Source organism: Penaeus vannamei, chromosome 10 (assembly GCF_042767895.1).
Source record: "Penaeus vannamei isolate JL-2024 chromosome 10, ASM4276789v1, whole genome shotgun sequence".
Classification (NCBI taxonomy): domain Eukaryota; kingdom Metazoa; phylum Arthropoda; class Malacostraca; order Decapoda; family Penaeidae; genus Penaeus; species Penaeus vannamei.
The window spans coordinates 11,818,185-11,835,684 of NC_091558.1; the positions used below are offsets into that span (position 1 = coordinate 11,818,185).

A 17,500-nucleotide genomic window follows, 5' to 3' on the forward strand; every position below is an offset into this window, starting at 1 on the left:
AGGGTTTCCGCGCAATAAAAACTATATATTTGCAATGTGGACGGTGAGAGAAATCCAACGATACCAAAATCGTCGATATCGGAGAGGTGGAGGTAATATAGAAAATTACCAACTTTGCCAGTAATTCTTCATGGACACTCCCTGACTTCATGTCAAAAGATTTATTCATAAGTCTGTTTCCATGACTGGGCGTAGCTTTCTGGCATCAACTCATAGGGGAGGGTCGATGGGGGGCTTTGTACCCCCAATACCCCTGGGAAACATTCAGCTGGCTTAAAATTGTGCAAGGCCTGACCCAATGAATATCCATAATGTGGACATTTTATATACACAAATAAATGCATAACTATCAGTTTTAACATGCATATCTAAAGGACAGATAAAGGTTTGTCTAACAGATACGCACTTATTTCTGTGCAAGTGCCTGTCGATATCTGCGAATGTTCATTGGGTCAGCCTCACATTTTAAAACTGGCCAATTGGTATGCATGGAAAGATTGAGCTGAATCTTGGGAGCACCAAGTGGATATAGGCTCACTGGAGCTTTCTGAATCTTTCTTTATTTTTGCATTACAATTCATGTCTGCAGATTATTTCTTGTACCAATTACGGCAAAAATATATTCAATTTGCAGAAGTAGTAAGCCTAAGAACAACTATCATGGCTTGATATTTGAGCACAAGTGCCCCAAATGCAGGAAAAAATTAACCAAGTAAACCCAGTAATTTAGACAAGCGATGAAAAGTTCAGGTGTTAACACTAAAGATGAATGGATTTTAGCGAGCATATTATTTGGAGAACAAAAGTATTTGGTTTAGTGAAATATCCTCCATCCACTTCTGATCGTTTACCCTAGGGGTTCAGGGGGGCACAATCCCAAGCTAAAGAATAAGTAAAACGTATTGTGTAAAACCCTTAGGGTTCAGGGGAGCATAGCCCCATAGCTAGGGAATATGTAATTTAAAGTATGTAAATCCTACAGATGGTCAGTTCCAGTAGATTTTACTGAAAATGGGTTATTTCCTATTTTCAAAAGTTGGCATGTCTGTTTCATTAGCTGATATTTTTACCCCAGTATTTCCGTAATATACTTCATGCCCTCCTCTCCTATTGAGACTTGTCACATAAAGGTTATTGGTTGCAATTATGTTGGAAAGTATCACATTTGCTCTCATCACATGAGAAAAAATCTGATAATATACTGTCCAGGAAAGCCCAGTTGTCATAATCAAATAAATGTTACTGAGGGCAATGCAGTGATGGAGGGAAATGGACGCTATCTTATTGATGGTTAGGAAGGTCTTTGATTTGTGTGAAGTTTGTTGAACTAAGTAACAGGGATTTCATAAACAATTACTATAAACTACTGCATCTATGGTATCCAGCATTTGACTAATTCGTTTACTCCTTTGAAGTGTTCTCATACTGCTTTGTAGCACTATGGCGTCAAACAAAGGAAAAATTAATCCAATTGAAATACGACTCCACTCCCTTTGTGGGTTTGGAATAACCAAACGATTGGACAGCATTATGAATTAGAAGTCTTAGTGGATAGTCAGGTAAACAAGTTGAAAATTTAGAAACTGAAGGATTTGGTCTATACAAGTTAATTTCCAGCAGTGGATAATACAACTGTAAAGTGATAAGATATGATTTTTATTGTCAAGTTTGGATGTTTAGATGATCACACCCTACAGAGACTGTCTCTATTACTCCTGCCAACAACCCACCATGTAAAACATAGATCGTGTCCTCTGACCTTTCTCTGGACTTTCTCTACATGGCACTTGTCAAAATGTCCCTCTCGCCTTCCCTTTTTCTCCCTCCCACCCTCTCTGGGAGGGCCCCTTGCCCCACTCTCCCCTTCCCTTTCTATTCCTCCCTCCCTCTCTAGGGGGGGGCCTCTCCCCTTCCCTTTTTATCCCTCCCTCCCTCCCTCCCTCTCTGGGCCCCCCCTCCCCTTTTCTCCCTCCCTCCCTCTAGGGGGGGGGCCTCTCCCCTTCCCTTTTTATCCCTCCCTCCCTCTCTGGGGGGGGGGGGGCACTTGCCCCCTTCTCCCCTTCCCTTTTTCTCCCTCCTTTCCTCTCTGGGGGGGGACCCCTTGCCCCCCTCTCCCCTTCCCTTTTTCTCCATCCCTTCCTCTCTGGGGGGGCCCCCTTGCCCCCCTCTCCCCTTCCCTTTTTCTCCATCCCTTCCTCTCTGGGGGGACCCCCTTACCCCCCTCTCCCCTTTTTTTCTCCATCCCTCCCTCTCTGGCCCCCTTGCCCCCCTCTCCCCTTCCCTTTTTCTCCATCCCTCCCTCTCTATGGCCCCCCCCCCTTTTTTTTCTCCCTTCCTCCCTCCCTCTCTATGGGCCCCCCTCTCCCCTTTTTCTCCCTCCCTCCCCTCTATGGGCCCCCCTCTCCCCTTTTTCTCCCTCCCTCCCCTCTATGGGCCCCCCTCTCCCCTTTTTCTCCCTCCCTCCCCTCTATGGGCCCCCCCTCCTCTCCCCTTTTCTCCCTCCCTCCCTCTCTGGGGCCCCCCTCCCCTCCCCTATTCTCCCTCCCTCCCTCTCTGGGGCCCCCCTCCCCTCCCCTCCCCTTTTCTCCCTCCCTCTCTCTCTGGGGCCCCCCTCCCCTTTTCTCCCTCCCTCCCTCTCTGGGCCCCCCCTCCCCTCCCCTTTTCTCCCTCCCTCCCTCTCTGGGCCCCCCCTCCCCTCCCCTTTTCTCCCTCCCTCCCTCTCTGGGCCCCCCCTCCCCTTTTCTCCCTCCCCCCCTCTCTGGGGCCCCCCTCCCCTCCCCTCCCCTTTTCTCCCTCCCTCCCTCTCTGGGGCCCCCCCTCCCCTCCCCTCCCCTTTTCTCCCTCCCTCCCTCTCTGGGGCCTCCCCTCCCCTTTTCTCCCTCCCTCCCTCTCTGGCCCCCCCTTTTTCTCCCCTCCCCTCTATGGGCCCCCCTCCTCTCCCCTTTTTCTCCCTCTCGCGTCTTCCTCCTTCCCATGTGTGGGTGTAGGGGGAGGTTATGAAAACCACTATTCCATTTGGAAATTTAGATCTTCCCATTTATTGTATGGCACAAGGAATGCCATATGTCTTTATTATATAGTTTTCAGGTAAATTGCTGTCATTTTTTAGTTTGACAGACATTGAAAATGCTGAAACAATAATTGATTTTAGTATTTACTTTTGCAAAATTCCTGGAATTAATATAAAGAAAATCTTAACTACAGCAAGATGGTGAGGGTATAGAATAGTTTAAGAAAACTGAAAATGGTACACAAGGGACAAATATTGAAGGGGAAAAAAAACTTTAGAATTGCAAGATGGTTCAGTGAGAAATTTGGGCATTTTAGACATCTTTATACAGTTATCACTTTCTTTTTAGTTAATATTTTGTTGAAAATTGAAGGTACTTAATCCTGTGATAGCAAAGTTCTATTTAGTTGCAAATAATTAGGTTATTGTTTGCAATACAATTGCACTCCAGAGAATTTTGCTGTTACTCCAGCCATCAACCTTGGGAAGGGGGGATGCACAGCTGGAAATTACAAACCTTGACATATGGACCAAAAACATATTATAGCTTAGCCTCTGCACTTCTACATATTCACTAGTGTAGTTTTTTCTTGATGGCATCCCTAGGTTTTCCCTTTCAGAGAGGTCATTATGTAAATGTTTGGCAGTTTCCCACTTCATGGCAGTGTTTACTTATACAAGCTCCCCTGGAATTGTAAAGGCATCATTTCTTTGGGTGTTTAGTAAACTTATTGGTCATCTTGTATGGAAGACCATGTATATATCAATAGAAATGTCCAATTAATATTATATATATATATATATAATTATTTATTATTATTATTTATTTTATATTCATTTTACTCCTTTTCATAGTGTATTGCCTATTAAAAACTATGGAATAATGAAGGCTGTAATCAAGTTCCTTGAATGAAAGTGTGTGGATGTATTGCATGATTTCTAATGGGACACTAGAAATTTAACCCCCTGGATCCGGTTGTAATGGGTAACACAAATGGCCAGAATCCCGGGGGTGCAGTGCATATGCCGGGCGCGTACGAACACCCATGAGCGGTGATAAGACTCTGCCTCCCCTTTGAGAAGTTTTGTGAAAACTTTTTTGGCTTTGCCATTTTCCATTGTCCATATTTTTTTTATTTGCTTTATCCAGATGGTAATTTCTTATTTTCCTTGTACACTCCATATCATCTATGTAGTAAAGAAATAGCTCAGTGCAAGAAAAAAAATACATGGAACATTTGATGATTTGTCATCTTTTTTTTATATTTTCAATTTTATGTAATACAACATGCACCACCGGTCAGTGGCCAGGAATACAGTGCACAGCATGGAAATGCCATCCCCCCAGGAGCTGGTGCTCTTCTAGTCACTGCTTATGCATGTTATATTCCACATTCTTTTAATGATAGAAATAATGCTAAAGTCCCCTTCTAAGCGCCAAATGAGTCAAATCACACTCAGAGGTTTGTGCACTCATGGCGAGTCTTTTCCATCACTCTGGCCTTCACACTTAATGCTTTGTTCTTGTCACCTGTTTTTCTGCTGCCCAAGTTTTTCCTTGATGTGATCGCAACGTCATCCGGATCCAAGGGGTTAATAAGGAATATTTATTTTTAAAGACATTCCTGTTTTAAGTTGACTAATAAGCAGTTGTTCTTTTCCTCCCTTGCAGACGCTGTACACTTACCCTGAGAACTTCAGGGCCTTCAAGGCCCTGATCGCTGCTCAGTACAGTGGTGCCAAAGTAACTGTAGACAGCAGCTTTGTCTTTGGGGAAACCAACAAGTCTGATGCCTTCCTGAAGAAGTTCCCTTTTGGCAAGGTAAGGCTGCTTTGAAAATGAAGAGGAAGGCCCTTTTGAAATCTTGTATTTGACCTAGAAATAATTTTGCAGAGATCAACTCATTCATGATTAGTAAAGTTTTGAATGAAAGATAGGTAGGGCTAAGCATGTTAAGCATTCATTGATCTCCACATGAGCAGGTCTAGCTCACAGCTGGGTTCCTAAGGTGGCATCATGTTTACATCTATTATGGTAAAGGATTTTGTGATGATTGGCTAGACCAGATTAAGACTTTCCTCAGCCTGATTGGGTTCAGAGTAGCAGTGTACTAGATAAGTCCACTTTATGGAATATTGGTCATACTTTATGTAGGTCGAAGTATGGCAGTTTGTGAATTATTGACTTATTCCAGAAAAATTCCTTATAACCTTGCAGGTTCCAGCCTTTGAGTCTACTGATGGCAAATGCATTTTTGAGAGCAATGCCATTGCTTGGGCAGTGGCTAATGAGCAGCTCCGTGGAAAGACTCCCATGGACCAGGCTCAGGTGGTCTCCTGGATGAACTTTGCTGGTATGTAGTATAGTAATTTATGAAGTGCATATAGCTTATGTAAAGCACTACATTCTAATCCCTCACAATGTCAGAAATGTTTGAATTGACCATATTTACTTATTTGCATTTTAATTTTGCAGATAATGAAATCCTGCCAGCATCATGCACCTGGGTATTCCCATGCCTTGGTATTATGCAGTTCAACAAAGGTAACACTGAGCGTGCTAAGGAAGACATTAAGAAAGCTCTTGCTGCTCTGAACTCCCACCTTTTGTCCCGTACCTACCTGGTGGGTGAACGCATATCCCTGGCTGACATCACTGTATGTTGCACCCTTCTCCATCTCTACCAGGTGAGTAAATTATAGATTACATGTGTGTAGTACTTAAATGATTCATACTGAAAATTTGTTTCTAGAATTCTTTTTAGCTTCTAAAGTGAAAGGAAAATGAAATTACCCCTTTGTAAGTGTTCCTGAGTGTTTTAATGTATCATGAGGGGTCAAACAAAGGGCAAAGAAATTCTTCTCCTACGATTCCCCACCTACTACTTGGGTGCTGTGAATAACCAGTTGAAGATACAAAATCCAGTTGTTAAAAAATTTCAAAATTAAGGTTGCCCTACTAGTTGTATTAACCCTTTATGCTAAAATACATGACATTTTACAGTATGTGCTGGAACCCTCCTTCCGCAAGCCTTATCAGAATGCCAACCGTTGGTTCACCACTATGGTTAACCAGCCTCAGGTAAAATCTGTTATTGGTGAATTCAAGCTCTGCGATAAGATGGCACAGTTTGATAACAAGAAGTTTGCTGAAGTCCAGAGCAAGTTGAAGCAAGGTGGAGGTGACAAGAAGGTAAGTTTTCTATTCTGCAAGTATTTGTAGTTTAGTGTATCAAGGCTGAAAAATTTATTCAACAAAAATACATGGAGACTTTAAGTATTGTGAATAGGTATAACATGCATTTTATTAGCCATTGAGAATGTAACGGCTTGCATTTTGGCAACATCTATTCTACCCTCTGATAGTGTTCCCAATTGTTTTATAGAACATGAGGGGTCAAACAGAGGGGAAAGGAATTCTCCTCTGAGTCACTGCTTGGTTATCAAGTTGTGAGAACCAGTAGAAGAAACATTATCAAATTTTTTGTAAATGCTACTTGTCCTACATAAGAAATTAGCTAAAAACAAGGCATAATTGCTAGATTTTTCTATATTACAAATGTCTTTGTAGAAGGAGTCCAAGAAGGAGGCAAAGAAGGAACAACCCAAGGAGAAGAAGGAAAAGGAGTCATCCCCTCCTGCAGCTGCCCCTGCACCTGCCCCCAAGCCCAAGGATCCCTTGGATGCCCTCCCTGCAGGGTGAGTTGGTTTTCAGAATTTTGACTTGCTCGGAGCAGCTGCTACTTGAATGATAGCTTCTGAAATAGTAAGGAAATAATTTTACAAGCATATGGCACATCATGGGAAGGTTTAGTCTACATTGTATTTTGACAATGCATACTTGAAATCTTGAAATCTGAAGGTGCTCTGCTGTATCATTTAGAACATTAGTATTGTGTAAATAGGTGTAGTGGCTTGGATAGCAGTTTTGTAGAAAATCCATTTGATTTTAGGTTGCTTGGGAGTTGTGCCCAGCAAGGGGATGGACCACCCTGCGAGAGTGGAAGTGGGATTTGTGATACTACTCCAGTGCTTCCTGTGATAAACGAGGTGTTCCTCAAGCACATGGAAGATCTTCCTAATATGGTTTTCTTTGATATAGAGACAACTGGTTTAGATTTAGATTGTGATATTGTACAGCTTTCTGCTGCAGTCAGGGATCAAACATTCAATCAGTATGTTTTGCCAAGTAAACCAATAATGCAACAGGCTGCTGAAGTAACTGGTTTAACTTTAAAAGATGGTGTACTGCATTTGAAGGGGAAGAAAATAGAAAGTGTTGGGGCAGAAGATGCTTACCAGCATTTTCTGTGTTGGTTAAAGCCTTTTGCTCCATTAGTATTGGTTGCTCATAATTGTTACAATTTCGATTCTAAGAGGTTGGTTAATTCAATGGAAAAGCATGGAGTTGAACCTGCCTTGCGTGAGGTTGTCACTGGATTTCTGGACACCTTGCCTCTCTTCAGACATGTTCTTCCTAATCTAACAAACCACAAGCAGGAAACTATAGTTCGTGCTGTACTTCATGAAACCTACAATGCACATGATGCACTTCAAGATGTAAAATCACTTCAAAGAGTGGTTAATATTTTAAATTTACCTGCTGCTACTTTGAAAACTTTCTCTTTTACTTATGGGTCTTTAAAGGAGAAAATGGAGTACAGTAGAACAGCAAAATTGAAATCTAAAACCCTAAAACCTCTCACTGGACCAAACTACATATCCGAGTATATAGCAGACAAACTAGGTAAAGCAGGTGTTGATTTCGAGCTTCTAAAGTCGTTTTATTTGAGAGGAGGGAAAGACTTCTTATTTGAAGTATTTGGTAAGCCACAGGGACCAGACCAACCTCAAGCCAGACTGAGTGCAAATACTATTAATAGTATTTGTGAGTATTTTTCAATAGTGTATGCAAAAGGTGCTCAAGCAGGTGTGGGGGTGTAGGTGAAAGAATCAGTTGCATGCAAATGATGTATTTTCATTTTTATATTTATCCCCCCTCACTCATCCACAGGCCATGTGCAAAATTCTAAATTTTGAACATGTTCTTGTGTATACACAAGTTTAAGCTTTAAATCTTGTAGTTTAAAAAAGTTCTATGAAGTTGTGCATTATGCAAGTGGAGCAATTGAGTTTTTCTTAGTGGATAAACATCCAAGATTAAAGATAAGCATCCCGACAGGAGGTTGGGATCTTTTACTTGACTAATTGCTCCATTTTGCACATCATTTTGAACTTGGTATCTGTATTTGCTCTTTTGTTTTTATATTGTTCCTGTATAAAGTTGAAATTCTTTAGTTTTGTATATAATAAATTAAAATTGTTTCACTATTATGTAGGGTTTGAGATTTGTACAAATATATGCATTTGTACAGGTACTAGTTTCTTTCAACTGCCCTGGGTTTTGTAGATTTGACTTTTTGGTTAGTATTTCTTTGTCCTTGTTTTAGTTGATTACAAAGTATGATTATAGAGCACTGGGTTTGATTTAAAAATCTGAAAGATTATTCATGTATTTGTTGTTCTGGGAAGTGTTTATAAATCTGAACAATGTTGGAACAGCCAACGGCTTTTATAGTAAGCATGTAAAAATACTTGACTTTGACTACAAAGTGTGTTTTGTTAATTTTTCTGAACTATGAACTGGTGTGTGTTCATACAAAAATAGTTTATAAATTCTGATATATTCAGACAACCCAACTTCCTGAAACCAGTGTATAATTACTTGCATTTTTAAAATTTTTGTCCTCATTTCTTTTGTTCAATTTCAGAAACTTCAACTTGGATGACTTCAAGAGGTTCTATTCTAACAACGATGAAGATAAGTCTGTGCCTTACTTCTGGGAAAAGTTTGACAAAGATCATTATTCCATCTGGTACTGTGAATACAAGTAAGTAAATCCAACAATCTTGTACGTTATTAAATTAAGTAGGAAAATTTCTTTAGAAATGTGTTAGTATACCTTCCTTGTATCTGATGATTAATTGGTTTGTCATAATTGCTCTGATTAACATTTAAGAAATTAGTTGAAGCTGTAGCACACTTTTGTGTTTTTTATTGATTATTCATTTGTAAGAAATTGTAATTTATTACATCTTCATTTAAATATTTGTTTATATATATATATATATATATATATATATATATATATATATATATATATATATATATATATATATATATATATATATATATATATATATATATATTTTTTTTTTTTTTTTTTTTTTTATGTTCATCTAAGGTTAATCTTTATAATGATTACACAGGAAAGTAACTAGTGCTTTTCATTTTATTTTGGCAAATGTCTGGTACAAATAATTGCTTAATTCTGACAAAGGCAAAACTTGTTGCTGGTAAATCAACATTGAATCTATTACAATTTGTAATATTGGCAAGAATAAGTTTCCTCCATGATATGATTTTAGAGTTGGAGTAGACAAAACCTAATGCAAAATGCTTTCAAATTTTTATCTGGGAAGATCAAATCTTAGTCCTTGATATAACTCCAAAATAAAAGTAATTGCAGTGTGCTTTCACATGGATACTGCTTGGGTAGCCTGTCAGAATGTTCCAAGTCATTTATTGGGAAACAAGTCATAAAATTGAAATATGCTTCAGAATTCTAATCGCCTTAGTTGAGGGACTATTTATGCTGCTTAGATTAAAATAATAGCTTTCATTACCGACTTGGCTGGTAGAAAGTCCTCTATACACAATAGGTTAATCAAAGTTGATTTATAATTTCCTTGGTTCATATACACATTTTCCGAAGCCTGTAGCTTGGCTTAATGTGTGTTTGGGAAGTATTAATAAAATGTATTGCGTAACAGAAAAATAGTAAATTCCCGATACAATTCTACAATACTATGTAGAAGTTGGTGACTAATAAAAACCTTTATTTTTCAGATATGCTGATGAACTCAGCAAGGTTTTCATGACCTGCAATCTTATTGGTGGTAAGTTGAATTGCTAAGATTAGAATTTCGTAACATGACTTGCAAAACTTTCTTTGAGCATTCTTTTTGTGAATTAATTTACACTAGTGTAAGTTCCATATGCCTTTGCAATACCAATTACTTCATTCACATCTCCCTCCCTCAGGAATGTTCCAGCGTGTGGATAAGCTCCGCAAGAATGCCTTTGCCTCCATGTGTGTGTTTGGTGAAGACAAGGCCAATAATATTTCTGGCATTTGGGTCTGGAGGGGACAGGAGTTGGCCTTCCCTGTAAGTGTTCATTTCAGTGAATTTAGATGTGCTGATTGGTAGTGTTTGTTCCCAGCTGTTCAAGATAAACAAATGATTTAAATCAAACCTCTCGGTGAAAGGTGTAGCGTCTTATTTGCTTTCTATTTTCAGCTCTGTGATGACTGGACCGTCGACTACGAGTCCTATGACTGGAAGAAGCTTGACCCTACTTCAGAGGAAACCAAGAAGCTAGTTGACCAGTACTTCAAGTGGATTGGGGAGGACAACAAGGGCCGCAAATTTAACCAGGGCAAGATCTTCAAATAATTCTAAACCTACACAAATGTTATATCCTACTGAGTAAATAAATTTTACCTTCAGTTTGTGTTTTCTTAGTAGTTGAATTTTTGGAACTGACTTCTGGGCTTACATTTTTTTTTTTTTTTTTTTTTTATGGGGGGGGGGGGTGATGTACTCGTTTATGTATTTATCATTTGGATAGATTCACTTATCTCTGGTATAACAAAACTAAATCATGTAGAATAGTTGAAGACGTAGGTTATTTAAAGTGGATACTAGAATGAATAGAAAAGGATTGCATTGACCAGAAAAATACGGAAGTACTGTTTTAAAAGGCCTGACAAGGATTGGTCAACTGATTAGATGACTTTGCTCGCCTGTCTTGATAATACTGATGTAGCAGTACAATGTGACAGGAAGCAGTAAGTCGATCAGTCCACCAATATTTCCATATAATACTTTCCGTTGACTTGACCACCCCCATGATCAAAAAGCTTTTCCCTTTATAGGTATTCAGTGCCTGCCTACAGGAGTCTACAAAAAGTTTCTCCTGTCGATTTTAAGTACCATTCCCCCACTCCATCGTTGGGGGGGGGGGGGATTAGGAGACGATTTAAGGCCCAGTGTAGGAATCGCCCCTTTCTGTCCACATCGTAAATTGAGAGCCGTGTTAAAATATCTCCTAAAACCATTGAAATCTAAACATTGTCCCAATTGTTCTTGCCCCTTTTCACCACAATACTTAGTGCTACCCTTCTCACTACCATATTACCCTTTAGTACTGTTCAACCTCTTAACCCTAGTCATTAACTCCTAATCCCATTCTTTTTTATACGTTACCAGTGTGTTATGACCTTGGATGTCCAGCACATTTTTATAACCATTAACCATTTATCATGGTTCTCTATGGCCTTTGATGCCTGGCATATTTGTTTTTGGCCATTAACCGCTCTGGGAATCCACCTGTGAACCAAAAATAGTAGTAGACGGACTTGAGGCCCAATGTGGGGGATTACCCCTACCTTGGACATCAGCCCTTGCCACAACTAATTCTACATGATCTTTTCTTTTTTTCTTTTTCTTTCTCCTCTTCATCCCCTTTTCCTGCCTACATCCTAGTGTGAGAGCCGTGCCGAAAGGGTGAAAAACTGGCTGTCAGATCTGAACGGCTTTCTTACTTTGTTTGCAATTTACTCTCTACCTTTTTTCCTTATCATACTAACCAACAGCGCTCTTCGCAGTCGTTATCTAACTCATTTTGTCCTAATTGCTGATTTAATTTTTACGTTCATCAATATTTTATGACCTATCCTTACCTGGGGGCTTCGTCCTCCAAGCCTCACTCTATTGCTATATTTTGTATACGCAGCTAATGAATGACCTTAGATGTTGACACGCCTGAAATTTTTCAGTAAATAAAAATATCTACCCCGACTGACTTCACTGGCAAACCTATTTCTGCCCAACTTCACTCCCTTAATACCTGTATCGGAACTGTTTGTTTCCCCGACTAATTGTCCTGTCTGCGACAAGGGCTGGTCAGACTATGAAACCTACCGCCTTACTTGCTTGTTGACTCTAATTGCAGTGACAGTACAGTGCTACACTATTCCTCCCAGAGGCTAGCGTAAAACCTACATCAATATTGCTAAGGTTAGCAAATGCAGACATGACCTTCATGAAATTCATATTAGATTTTCCATGTTCGATCGTATCGACTCCTTCCTCGTCAGTGTCAGAAATGGCGTTTTGGCCGCCTAGCCAAACGCTTGCCTATATGTTTAAATCTGAGGTAGTAGTGCTAAGATTCAAACTGGGCCTCACTCTACCAGACAAGAAGCACGGCGACGAGATTTTTTTTTTCCAAAACTTCGCCCCACTCCATCTTCTCAATGTGTCTGCATATCCTCCGGTATATCTTCGCTCTATCCCTTACCATCCTATCTCTACCCCCCCCCCCTCTCCCCTAATCGCATTCCATTTCTAATTTAAATCCAGATACTCCAATCTCCACCACTTCTCCAATGCCTAACCCTCCTTACTTTACCAGTTGCACCAAGCAATCTAAACATTACACCCCATCATCTACCACTTCCTCTCCTACACCCACTCCTTCCTCTATTTCTCTGACATCTGTTCCCTCTTCACCTTAAAGGAAAACTATTGTTTCTCAGACCGCTTCGCCAAACTTCCCTTCATAAACTTCAAGACATCCCAAATTCCCTAAGATGACGCAAAAGCATGCTCCGCTCTCTTATCCACCCTCCAATCTCTCAATTTCTCTTCCCTTTATATTCAAGTAATTACTGAGGTTCCACCACTCTCCCAACACACCCCATCATCATCTCCATGTGTTTCATACCCTCTCCTTTCCTCTTGGATGTCCACGTGATTCCCTCATGTCGCAAGTGACCTCTGGATCCTTCAGCTTCTGGCCTTCTTCCTGATATTTCACCTTTCCTTATTCCCTTATCGAATTCCCCGATTCTCCTACTTCTCCAACACTCATCTCTACCCTTATACCCGTTGATTTTCATGATGGCTCTTTTACAGTTTCCCATATTTTTTCTCTTCCTTCCTCGAGACATCTAGATACTCTATTTGATCTAATTGCCCTTCACCTTTAACCCCTTCCCCTTTTACTAATCCCCGTTGTACTCCAATTGCTTTTTACCCTTTTAACTACCCTACTACCTAACAGCGTTCTACAGCCTTTGACATCTAACATATTTTATGCTAATCGTTAACTTGTGTTTACCCTTTTCTCCACAGTACTTTGCAATAGCGCTATATAACCTTTGTTGTCTAGGACATTTATTTGTTTTAACCATTAACCATGTCCCACTTCCTAATCCTCCCCGCTGGCGCTTTGATAGTGCTGACTCGCATCCTTTTACCCCGCTCTCTACTATTGCTCTTCCTCCTCCATCCTTTACTTCTATTTCAGATATGCTTCTGTTTTTTCACTGTTACCGTCCTAATGCTCCGTTCGGAACTGCTTGTCTATCTCGTCCAGACAACTTGTCCAGGACCAGCAGGACGAGATGCGCCGCGTTCGGAACCTCCAAGGCCCTTTCTGCCCAGAATGCAACCGGCTAGAAAGTGAACATTCACTTTATCATACCGGTGTCTTTATCTTACACGCTGCATAGCTTTTGTAACTCCTTGGATGCACATTTAACTTACCTGCAACTGACAAACACAAAAATATACTTTGATAACATCAATTAAGGGTCATAAAATTACCCACCAATATCTTGTGGTTACCTGCAACTGTCAATGTTTACATACAAAATCTATTGTGACGTCATCTCGTCCTGCTCGGCCACCTTCGCAGGAGGGCGAGTTGGACGAGCTAGACTACTTGTCCGGGACGAGATAGTGGAGGTTCCGAACGGTCAAAACATCTCGTCCAACTGGTCTGGACGAGATAGACGAGCAGTTCCGAACGCACCATAAGTGGTGTGTTTATAGCCATTCTCCGAACTTACCGACCTTTTACCACCAAGTGTGGTCAATAATGGAACTCTAATTGCCTGCCCCAAAGACTTCCTATGAAAAAGCGCAGCCTGAGCGCTACAAACAAGGCATCCCTAGTCAGCTATTAGTCCTTATCTCTCTTGAAAGAGCATCCGTCTATCTTCACCGTACAATCCGTAACATCTCGATTAGTATTCATGACACTCGTATGGGATCCTCTCCAAGGCGTTACTGAACTTGGTGCTTATTTCAGCCAAGTCAGTTGTGGCTCTCACCTTTCCTCCTCCTTATGTTCCATTAAGGCCGCCAGAAATTAAAAAAAATAAAAAACACTCATATCTCCTCCTATAATGTTCCTATTTCTTCCTCTAAACTTAATTCTGCCTTACGATCGTGCCGCAACACCCACGGGCCTGATGGTACTGAATGCTCCGACACCTCTGTGAAGGCCTTATTTTACCTCTCTTAAAACTCAATACCCCCCCAATCCCTTGCCCGTTGTTGTCGTGGGGGGGCTTAGGAGACGAAGACTGAGACCCAATACAGGGATCTCCCCTGCCTAGGGCCTCAGCCCTCGACTCAAATAATTTTGCATGGTCTTTTTTTCTCCAGCTTTTGTTTCCGTCTCTTCTCCATCCCCTTCTGCTATCTACTTCCTAAGGTGTGAGAGCCGTGCTGAGAGGATGAAAGGCTGACCTAGTGCCAGTCCTGAACGGCCAGCGGGAACTATGGGCACGGTACTCCTGACTAATCTAGCCCTTACCTTCAGTAGCGAAAGGAGGTGGACCGAATAGGCCTATTTACATAATCCAGGTTCCCCATGACCAGTAATGAGAATGTAATCCCTTTATTAGAGGCTATGAGGCTAGCCCCTTTATCAAATAGCCCCAACCCAGGCTCTCCTTTGACCACGGCTCCGAACACTGAAACTACTGCCCACTCCTCAATGCCTACTAGTGCATTACCCACCCAAGCAGAGAATCAATCTCCAGAAGACATTCCTACCCGCCCAACTTCCTCAAATTCAACTCCACCCCTGCAACCTTCATCAAACAACCAATCCTCCCTTATTACTACCTTGCAACCTTATTCTCCATCATTCCGTAATACTCCCTCTTCCACACGTCCCCGACTATCCACCACCACCAACCCTACAGATATCTTAAATACTCTGTTTAGCCCAGCTAAATGGGACCGATTTTTCGTGATCCCTGCTACAGCTCCTTACTCAGGCAACACTCTTCTCTTTCAACAATGCCTCCAAAAACAAGTAGGTAGAGTCCCTTTCTATACCAGACGCGATCGCTCCCGTCTGGTAACAGTCAGATCAGAAACTGAATCTATAGCACTGTCAAATTTAACTGATCATTCTGGCAACCCCATTCCTGCAGAACCTCATGCAACCCTTAATACCTGTACCGGAACTGTCTCTCTCTCCCCAGCAAACTGCCCAGTCGATACCAAAGATTGGTCAGACTGTGGAGAAGACTTATTAGGATGCCTCAAAGACCAAGATGTGAAATCAGTACATTGCTACACCATTCCTCCTAAAGGTCAACGAAAGAATCCAACCAATATTGCCAAAATTACCTTCTGTACACATGACCTTCCCTTACGTATCTACATTGGTGGACAATCCCTCCCTGTTCGACCATACCAACCCCCTCCACGTCAATGTCAAAACTGTTGGCGCTTTGGACATCCTGCCAAACATTGCCGTTCCACAGACCGATGCCCCATATGTGCCCAACCTGGTCATAATCGATCAAACTGCTCAGCACAAACACGAACATGTGCTAACTGCGGCGGCCCCCATAATGTATTTTATAGAGGCTGTCCCACTTACAAATTTGAATCTGAGGTAGCAACTCTCAGATACAAAAATGGTCTCACTTTACGTGAAGCCAGACAGGAAGCACGTCGACAAGGTTTCTCTCATACTCCATATTCTAGCAACATCGTTCGCTCAGCCCTTCCCCCTCCACCCAAAAATGTCCCCATTTCCACTTCTACATTCTACATCCCTCAGACCAATTCCTTTGCCACTCTAAACCCAGACACCCCAATCTCAACCACAACTCCTATCTCAACTACAGCCCCAACACCAACTCCTCTCCCTCCCCGCACTACCCGCAGTAGACAGACTAAACGTTCTAACCCTTCTTCCCCTACAGCACAATCACCACCTACCTATACCTTTGTTCCTGAGACACCAGTCTCCTCTTCCCCCCCTCATAAGAAAACCTTTATTCCACAAAACTCTCCAACCAATTCCATTACAGAAACAATTACCTTCTCACAAAACTCTCCAACAAACTCCACTGCAGAAACAATGGATGACATTCAAAGCTATATGCTTGAGACACAAAATCCCATAACTCATGCTCCTTCCACACTTGAAGTGGTTGCCGATATTCATAACCCTCCTACTAATATCCCCCCTACACCCCTTCCTCCTACTCCCTCCCAACACAACCTAACCCCCTCAGTCCCAACCACCACTGATATCCATCCTCCTAATACCCATCCTTCTGATATGCATCCCCCTCTTACTCATAACACCCCTACACCATTTCCTCCTAATCCCTCCCAAGACAACACATCCCCTTCAACTCCAACTATCCATCCTTCTGATATTCATCCTCCTAACACTAGCACTCCCCACACATCTACTCCCTCCCAACACAACCCACCCCCTTCAACCCCAACTATAGGCACATTCTCCCTCCCTCCATCCCCTCTATCCTTTGCACTCCCTCCAGGATACACACGAGAATCACTCATGGCACAACAATGCCCTTCTCCAGACTCCCTACCTCCTTATATCCCTCCTTTACACCCCCTAGCTCCTTCCCCTTCAAATTCCCCAACACGTAAATGTGTTATCATTCATAAATCAACTAGGGTATAGCTCTCCTACATTGGAATATTCGCGGTTTCCGCTCTCATAGATCAGACCTACGTCATATCCTTGCTTCTTATAATCCATCTATTATCTGCCTCCAAGAGACTTTCCTCACACACCCTCCTATTCCAATTCCTAATTACCATTTTATCTCTTCCCCACACTCCCTTTATGTCTCGTCTATACTTATCCATCATAAAACACCTTATGTCATACCTCCCATACAAACTTCGGTCCCGTGCACAGCTATTCCTCTGTGTAACATCCCTATTTCAGTCCCACACATTCTCTTGTCCTGTCCACGTTTTAATACAGCACGTACCTCTGCTTTTCCACACCTATCCTCCCTTCACCGACCTCCCAACATATCAGACATCCTTACAGAATCTCACAGTTTCTGCCTCGACAACCTGTTCTCCTTCCTCAGACACATAAATATCCTTCACTTGATCTAACTCCCTTACCTAAACCACCATAATCTTTTCCCTCATCCTCAACCTCTCAACAATATTCTAGATAGTTGACACATTACAACTGTCACCTGACATCCCTCTTTACTATACTTTCCTATAGTGCTATATGACCTTAGATGTCTAGCACATTTATCTTAACCA

At 41.6% G+C, this 17,500-nt stretch overlaps 2 protein-coding genes across 2 annotated transcripts in view; both read left to right on the forward strand.

The window, feature by feature from the left end:
- The window catches only part of eEF1gamma (elongation factor 1-gamma), a 12,987-nt gene extending 2,406 nt beyond the window's left edge, over positions 1–10,581 (forward strand). The window contains exons 2-10 of the mRNA XM_027382533.2: positions 4,683–4,832; positions 5,229–5,364; positions 5,487–5,698; positions 6,015–6,203; positions 6,582–6,709; positions 8,782–8,901; positions 9,921–9,970; positions 10,116–10,240; positions 10,373–10,581. Of these exons, the coding sequence (XP_027238334.2) occupies positions 4,683–4,832; positions 5,229–5,364; positions 5,487–5,698; positions 6,015–6,203; positions 6,582–6,709; positions 8,782–8,901; positions 9,921–9,970; positions 10,116–10,240; positions 10,373–10,528 (1,266 nt within the window). The 3' untranslated portion in view covers positions 10,529–10,581. The remainder of the gene's footprint in view (positions 1–4,682; positions 4,833–5,228; positions 5,365–5,486; positions 5,699–6,014; positions 6,204–6,581; positions 6,710–8,781; positions 8,902–9,920; positions 9,971–10,115; positions 10,241–10,372) is intronic.
- Positions 6,801–8,383, forward strand: LOC113829364 (uncharacterized). Its single transcript, XM_070126793.1, has 2 exons — positions 6,801–6,818; positions 6,902–8,383. Exons 1-2 carry the CDS (start codon positions 6,801–6,803, stop codon positions 7,952–7,954), a joined length of 1,071 nt encoding a protein of 356 aa, XP_069982894.1. The 3' UTR covers positions 7,955–8,383.
- Positions 10,582–17,500: the final 6,919 nt, after the last annotated feature.